At 39.9% G+C, this 8,965-nt stretch overlaps 1 protein-coding gene across 1 annotated transcript in view; it reads left to right on the top strand.

Annotated features, from left to right (window-relative positions):
* Window positions 1–222: 222 nt before the first annotated feature.
* Window positions 223–8,965, top strand: part of LOC145909734 (uncharacterized) — a 65,780-nt gene continuing 57,037 nt past the window's right edge. Inside the window, exons 1-4 of the mRNA XM_082997088.1 lie at window positions 223–233; window positions 738–811; window positions 920–1,055; window positions 4,967–5,311. Of these exons, the coding sequence (XP_082853214.1) occupies window positions 223–233; window positions 738–811; window positions 920–1,055; window positions 4,967–5,311 (566 nt within the window). The remainder of the gene's footprint in view (window positions 234–737; window positions 812–919; window positions 1,056–4,966; window positions 5,312–8,965) is intronic.

Here is an 8,965-nt window from a genome sequence, read left to right as displayed (position 1 = left end):
TTTCTATTTATGCAGAGTTAGGATATTTTGCTGTGATTTGGGCCAGCTTATTTGCAAACGAACTTTTCAATCTTATACAGGTATGGGTAGTTTGGCTGCAATAAATCTATGTCAACAAACATTATATCATTAAGTCGTTGGCTTTGCAGAAGTCGTTGGTTGTGAGAGCGTGGATTTAAGACGGATCAGTGCAGGTTCTGTCGTGTTGAATCCAGACCAAATATGGGAGCAAGGTTTGTGAGCTATTTAAATTATCTCCAAGTTAGAAGTCTTATCATGGCTGGGACCATGGTATGTTGAGTTAGGTTAAACTCGGCCTAGCATGTGAATCAAAGTGAATAATCAATTTGTCTCATAATCTTGCCCGGTGTCTCACGCTTCGCCAGTCGCATGGTGAGTCCGGGAAGAAGTTTTGGTCCATTCATATCGCGCAAAAATTATACCAGGTCACAATCTGACATCTGGTTATTAACGGTTGCTTACAATATTTGCCGGGCCTTTTTATGTGCTGGAGTAAACTAAACATGGTTTAAAGGATTTATATCAGACATATGGTTGAAAAAGTGACGACAGTTGATATAAAAGCAATTTTGGAGGTTACAAGTTAACTTAAATAACCTTGCAGTGTTTCTTGGACATAAAGTTTGTAAAACTCCACTAAAATCCATGATGACGTCATTCCCATGAGTTAGAGAAATATATCATTGCAAGATATAAACTCTTTGTGTTTTTATCAGATATTGGTTGAAGGTGGTTGGAATCCTGCTCTCCTTCATCACAATTGCTTCAGCACGGTATAAACGTGGCGATAGTAAGTATTTTGTTACAAATCATAAACTCTCAATTAATTTAATATATTATTTAGTTTTACAGATTTCTATGGATTTCAAATAGATTTACGTTCATGTGTTTTGTGCAGGTTTCACTTGCGATAATGGGAGGGAGGTGTGGGCTTGGTTGATTTGTGAGGGTTACCCCGACTGCAGTGACAGAAGTGATGAGAAACCGGCCAACTTTCCCACTTATCCCGAAAACCTCACCAGTCCTTACATGAGGTGAAAGCACTTAAATATGTTCCCTACATTCGTTGTATTAGTGTTGACCAACCAATAGACGATGTTATCAGGGTTTGACTTATTTGAAATAACCAATTTTGAATAGTTTGTATTAAATTCGGAGACAGTTTCAAAAACCCATGCATTCAGCAGTGTTTTTACTTCAATATTTCAAGGAAATTATTGATTGCGAAACACTCACACGTAACAATAATGTTGTTGAGGTATGAAGTGGCCAGTGGGTGGCGCAAAGAGTGAATCTAAGATAAGAAAAGGTTTATATCAGGGGTGGCCAACACGTCGATCGCATCACAGTTTGCGTTGAATTTACAAAATTTTAAATAAACGTAATCGTCAATCTTTTTGCATAATTTACCGAGAAAACTAAAAGTTTCATGTTCGCCTGTTTAACACATTGTTTTCAAAATGAGCATTGTTACCAAACACGTGGCGCATTGTTACGTAACACGTCTCTTTATTACCACACATGCGGTATTATTCGGCAATACAAAGGAGCAACATTCTGTGCCTTTATTACTAGTTTCCTCAGTGAAACATTTTTGGCGCAGAACGAAAGTTAAAATATTTTTGATATTGTAGGTGGTATAAATACGTTACAATCATAACGCATTTACTTGCAAAACCTTTGGTTGAGGAATTGACTATTATAGCGCACGAAAAGTGTGTACCCACTTACAACAGGCACGTATTTAATGTTATTCTGATTTACTTTCTTAAAAATTCAGTACCTGGCGGACGTACCGATGTAAAAGCTTTTGTTTGTGAAATGTGTACTTTAATTCTTCGGTAATCCAACACAACTACGCAAACTACCTTAAATGCGACGCCGCAAAACCCCATGTAGGTTTTCTGCCCAACTCGAACTCAAGCAGCAAACATGGTTCTGCGAAAATATACAGGAAACTTCCCCAAAATTCGACCACCTTTTAAATATTCCTATCGCGTGTGAGTCGATTATTCAGAAGCTCGATTACTTTCGTTAACAAGTTGGCCACCTCTCCATACCAAGAAGAATGTCTGATCGTGAACGGGATATCCTGGGTTCGAATCCCGTCGTGGTAAAAAAAGAGTTTTTGACGGCGGGAGTAGAACCAGAAACGTGAAATGGTTGCTTGGATTGATGGCAAATTTGTAAAATTTCCTTGTCGATAATTTTGGCAGGATTTGCTTATCTTGCATACAATCGAAGTGGAGCCAATAATATGAATTCTGTGAGCTGCAGACAGATGGCCACTGTTTCTTTTCATTTTTTTTTATGAGGGAAACTAATCCGCCACCACGAATATCATAAAAAAACTTACACAAAGCAATGTAAACAGAAATCATAAACGATGGCAAAATGCGGAAAACACATGTTACATAATTTTACATGAAAAGAAAAATATGGGAGAAGAGAAAAGAGGGAAGAAAGGGAAACGACAGAAGGAGGAAGTTATGTTAAACGTGAAAAACAAACAAAACAAAAACAAATTAAGTAATGGTACAGGATTAAGTTTTGCGGATGTAAGAATGGGGTGAAGAGAATGTTGATTAATTTATATTTATAGAATGTTGACTCGGCCCGGACGGATTCAGAAAAGGTGTTGTCCTTGTTCCGCTGGATTGCTAGCTTAAAGTTTATGGACTGTTTAAGGGACTGGATGAGGTGTTGGGGATCTTGTTCAATGGGCGGGGGTCATTGCGGATTCAGTTACGGGTTTCCTAATGGTATGGCAACATAGAGGTGTTCAGAAGGGCTGCAAGGGTTGTGGCGTAGGTTGTGTTATAGGTTGTGGGAGTTTTGGGAAAGTTAAGGAGAAGTGCGTTGATGGTTTTTGTTTCCCAGAGTTAGTAAGAGCTGGATGGATGGGCAGTCGTGAAAAAGATGTTTAAAGATTTAAAGTGTAGTTGTGCAAAAATGACAGTGAGGGTCTGATTCCAAAGTCAAGTAATTTAGCTATGGGCATTCCAAGGTTGTATTCAATAAGGGAATGTTGGGGGTTTCCAGTATATCGGATTTTGTAATATTATTTTAAAGGAGAGAGGAGTGAGAGGTCAGCAAAGAGGGTGATTATTGACCGCGCCGTAACAACCAATTCCTGCAGAGGCACCGAGTTTAAGAGGATTGGACCGGAAGTCCTCAATGCACACACGTATGTACGAAGTAGGCGCCATTGTCAAAAACTATAACAAAAGTACAAGACATTGGCTGATTAAAAACAGGTTGTGTTGAATTCACTTAGTATTATTGCCTCATATATTACACACAACCTTATCATCGGGCATTAGAATATAACATGTGCCACATGTACAACTAATCAATAAACACTCTCAGTCTGCGTGGTTACAACGGGATGGGTTTCATCAGAAACCCAGACGTGACACGGTATTTTGAATGTACTTGACCGCATAGACATTTAAGATGCTTGCCCGATGTTGCGTGTAGCGAACACAGTGTAGCTTATATTAATATGAAAATTGTAATATTGGAACTGTTTATATTCGTGACCGGGTTTCCACGTACAAAGGTCAAACTAAACGTGGTACAGTAATAATTACAGACCTTTAAACAACGACCGCCCTGGCTCTAAAACAATAAAGGACTATAAAGTGCTGTAACCTGTTGGTCCGCCCTGACATGCCTAGCGGGCACTTGTGACTTGTGTTCAAGCTTTATATGGGCCACAATGGCTTGCATGATTATTCCATTCTACTTGTGGTTTCATTTGGACTGCTGCGTACGTTTCAGCCATCTTAATACAAGATTGATTACCTGATTGGTGTCGGATTACGGTGTTTACAGAAGAACACGCATTAAAACGCAACATGCGTATGTAGTGCGGCAGTACGATGTTTTCTTCCGTTTGTGGGACCGCATTTCTATAATGCCGTCGTCCCGCATGGTTGACTTTGGGGTGGATGTGGCAACTGGTAGCGTAGATGCTTCAGTAGGAACCACTGGAGTTGTGGCGACATCTCCCCGGGATTTGAACCCAGGATGGGATACGAGTCGGGCGTCTGTCGTTTCCCTTCTTGCAACACCTCAACTGTATTGTTTTCTTCCAACAAGCAAGCGCTCGGGAATAGAGTTTGGGGCGAGTACTTATGCTTGCATTATCACCAATCTCTTGCCACCGTACACATTGTGGTCATCTGAGATACTTTCATGATTTTAAAAATTTCGTTTTCATAGCTCAGGGTTAAAGCAAGCTTCAACGTCAAGGTTGGCCACTAGCGTGGTTTCTTGTAAGACTCAAATAGCGCACGGGCTGGCCACTGGCATCTCAACTCTCCTCTCAAAACAAAAGACAAGGGCTGGACTGCCTTTGCACAGAGTGGCTCATCAAACAAAAAATCGGAAAAGTTACACGAACTTCGCGAGAGACTTGATAAATTTGCTATTGCTTGGCAGAGTTCTGGACACGAATAATTACCTGATTCCAATTGTTTTCTTCCACCTTGTTTCCTCCGTATGGATGCACCTAATTTGGTGCCCAACGGTGACGGTGGCTGTATAGTCACCACAATGTAGAATGATTTGCCTGCCCGATGGTCGGCATGATCGTTTACAACAGTCGCACCAAGTTGCACTGATGAGACCTTATAGTGCGAAACAGTGGTCAACTGTTTACAGCTCACAGAATTTATAACATTGGCGCCAATTTGCTTTCTTTTAGGTTTTTTTTCAACAGATGTTACGCGAAATTTTTGTGAAGTCGTAGGTTGTGTATTGTTATTCACACATTTGCATGCGCAATCGTGCATGACCAGTTCGCATTAATTTAGTTTATTTAAAACCAAACTTAACATTTACATATTATCCGCCATGACGACTCTTCATGTTTCAACATTTACAAACACAAATCTTCCGAAACTATTATTATCTGACCTAATACATTACTTCGTTACAGTTGCGACAACAAGTTTGACACCTACAATTCAAACAAAGTATGCGCCCTAAGAGTGGAGGAGTTTTGCAAAGGAATCATCCAACGTGTTGGAAAAACACCTTGTGACATCAGCTGCCCCTCCTACTTCCAGTGTCTGAATTCATCTTGTTGGAAACGTTCGACTGTTTGTGATGGCGATCCTTGCAATGACTGCCCAGCTTTCCAACACTGGAATAATGGACATGGATTCAAATGTGTTCGGAATGGCAGGAATTGCAATCTTCCGCAGATGTTTCTATGGGACAGCATTGCCGATTGTGATGATAAATCTGATTTGTGTTACACCTCGGAGAATGGAGATGTCAGGTATTCCGTTTTTGATTGTGTTTTGCAAATGCGTACTTGCCAGCACTGCTTCAGACTAACCTCTACCTCTGTGCTCCTTATCTTACCATTATTCGGCGTCACTTTTCCTATTGCAGTGAAAACGAAAAAACTGAAACATTTGCAAAGATGAATATAGTTTCAGTCAAATGAGCTTAGTGGTTTTATGGCTATAAATGTTAACAAAGAATGACAATAACTGCTTGCTTGTGGTAAAATATTGCTTCTGTAAACAAATTTGTTATTGCAGAGACATTCGTAATACATCGTCCATGAAAGAAGGATTGTGTTTCCAATGAAAAATGACTCAATGATCATCTCAAGGTCAGGTGTTTGTGATGACGTCATAGATTGCCCTGATATGAGTGATGAATGCGGTTGTAATGGAAAATTCCATGAGCAATGCATCAAGAACAAGGAAGTGTATTTTGGGTAGGTTTGAAAAGACCTTTATTTCGTTGATGCAAATAAACTATCAATTTTATTTAGTTCAAAACCACGTTGCAATTGTTTCGACAATAATGGAGTTTGTTACAACAAAATTTATCAGACCAACATTTCCTGTAACTCAAAAAATGAAATCTGCGAAAAGCTCGCTCATTGTTTGGGGAATTCCCCATGTGAGTACCTCTGCCCCTCCCATTTCCAGTGTCCGAATTCAGCTTGTTGGAAACGTTCGACTGTTTGTGATGGCGATCCTTGCAATGACTGCCCAGCTTTCCAACACTGGAATAATGGACATGGATTCAAATGTGTTCGGAATGGCAGGAATTGCAATCTTCCGCAAATGTTTCTATGGGACGGCATTGCTGATTGTGATGATAAATCTGATTTGTGTTACACATCGGAGAATGGAGATGCCAGGTACTGATGAAATGTTGTGGTTTGTTGAAAGTATCTTCCGGTTAAGATAGGACAGAATGGACTTGTAATGTTACAATATAAATAACCTCGTGTCAAACGCAGTTTTTGTAAAGAAAACATGTTTCGCTAAAAGCATCATCAGTTCTTGTTCAAAAAGAATGGATTTCATTTGCAGAGACATTCGAAGTTCTCAGACATTTAATCATCGTTCATGTTTCCAATGTACAAATGACCCCATGATCATCTCAAGGTCAAATGTGTGTGATGACGTCACCGACTGTCCCGATAAAAGTGATGAATGTTTTTGTCAAAGTGGGAAAACCAAAGATTGTGGCAAGTTTCATTAGTAAGTGATAAAGCATTAGTTTATTCTTTGGATTGAAACCACTGACATCCATTGCGTCACCAGAAACATATGACTTGCAATAGTGTAAGATGTGTTAAGTGTCTGTAAATACTACATTGTTTTTTTTCATTGGCACGACTCATAAACTAATGCAGGTGTTAAGGATGTTTTTCGGCGCTGCAGGAAAAATACACATTCCTTAAAGGCCCGTTTACACACGAACACAGTTTGTCACGGCACAGCACAGTCTGGCACACACGGTGTTTACACTACTGGAATAATCGAACACGAAACCGACAAGTGAAAGTGACAAGTTACGTTGATAATTTTTAAGAAGTCTTGCCTTGCATTTCTCGGCCCCGCCAGCGTTATTATAGGTACAAATTGAAGTTGTTGCTATTGGCTGTGCATATTCTTCAACAAAAGGCATGTACTGTGTTACATACTTAAGGCATGTACTGTGTTACATACTAAAGGCATGTGCTGTGTTACATACTTAAGGCATGTGCTGTGTTGCATACTTAAGGCATGTGCTGTGTTACATACTTAAGGCAGTTACTGTTTTACATAATTTTTTACGACGCAAGGTAGCACTACAGACAATGAAAACAAAGATGGTAAAATTGAACCAGGACAATGATTTTCCACAGCAGCATCCCGCTGAGACGCCGTTCCACACACCACTTTGTAATTCAGTTACGGCACCATTTCGTGCGCTCAAAACAATCGCTCACATGTCAAACGCGGTCACATCACACAACCACAAACCAAAATAATATACGTCCTACATTTTTAGGCAGTCGCGCTGCACTTTCGCATCAATGTTCGCTGAAATGTGCCCAACTGTGTCCGAATTTATGCTCGTCGAGCAAAAGCGAGCACATCCCAGCACAGACTGGCACATCCCATCCCAGCACAACTCAGCACGCGCGCACAATAAAACAAACACGGAATCGTCTGTAGTGTAAACGGGCCTTTACTGTTATGACATCATAAAGATGTTTTGGGCCTTGATTACAAAGTATTATAGTTGAAAAAGACTTTAAATGCAAGTCATCGCATATCTAGGCACTACAAGCCACCAACCTCTGTGACGTAACAGTGTTTCAATAATGGGCAACCAACCATGGGAAATTTGCTTTGTACCAAGTTGCCAGTTTTATTTGTTGGGTTAAAGTGGTTTCAATATGTTTGGGTTCTTCAGCTACCGTGTTTTAAAACCAATTAGGATCAAGCGAATGTTTGTTATTGTTTATATTTCTTGACATACTATTGATGTTATCACAAGACGCTGTAACAAATCCAGTGTGAGGCGTTTTTGCTTCAGTGGAGTGCAGCAGGTGTTTTATAGGTTGAACATCGTTTCGTAATTTTGGGTCAGTTTTGAGCTGAATTCCCCTGTATGGGTTTCAAAAATATTTGTTTAATTACTACAGGAATCGCAAGGAAACCGCATCTGCACTCATTTTGAGTTTTTAATTATAAAATAAACGCAAAACATTCAAATATTTTCAGTGTGGATGAGGAAGTGAAGAACGACTGCTCAACAACAACAACCAACTACATACAGGGGAGGTGGGAGTGCATGGTAAGTGAGAATACATAACTTATTTCTAGTCGGAAATAAGTTTACCAGACTTAATGAAAATGGTTTAGATGTTTACGTACATTTGTAGATTCTTACCAACACAATGTACTCACTCACTTGCTGGACAAAATCCAGTTTAAACAAACGTTTGCAACAATGTTTACGCAGATGAACGTAATGAACTTACAAAGATTCTGATTTATTCCGTCAAACGTGAATCAATGGTTTGGTTCCTGTAGTTTTCTAAACTACTGTGGAACAAACCAACACTCAGAGACATGAACCGAGTTACAACCAACGTTGTGGTTTTACAATTTCATTTGTTAGTTTCAAAGCGAACTAATCCACGAAGCACAATAGAAAGATTTTTTAACACGATTCTTCATTCTTATATGATCAAAGAGCGTCACACTGCGCAATTACATGAATACCTGTGTCTCGAAGATGTTTGTGTTAGATACGACAACGTCACAGTACCGAGATCATCCATTTATTCCAATTATAAATGTTCCTGTTCGTACTTCGTTGCTACAAAACACAGAGTGTAGCTAATTTGTCCAAAGCCCGTTGCTTTCGGCTGCTCTAGAGTGAATATGACTTCCGCCGCATCTCACTTTGCCATTATCTTCACGGACGATGCACGAACCCGATGTCTTATGAGGTTGAGCCACTTCGTAATACCGAACTTCACTGTCGTAGCCGACAAACATCCCCGTGAATACTTTTATCGCGAGTAAAAATATCTTACTATAGTAATACCTTCAAGGTCGCTAACAGTTGGAACTCGTGCTTGTACCGTGTTCCCCAGACGTTTCCTGTGCAACGTTGACATGCGTGG

Source organism: Ascidia mentula, chromosome 7 (assembly GCF_947561715.1).
Source record: "Ascidia mentula chromosome 7, kaAscMent1.1, whole genome shotgun sequence".
Classification (NCBI taxonomy): domain Eukaryota; kingdom Metazoa; phylum Chordata; class Ascidiacea; order Phlebobranchia; family Ascidiidae; genus Ascidia; species Ascidia mentula.
Note: the sequence above shows the minus strand (reverse complement) of the source record. Positions and strands in the feature narration are given on the sequence as shown.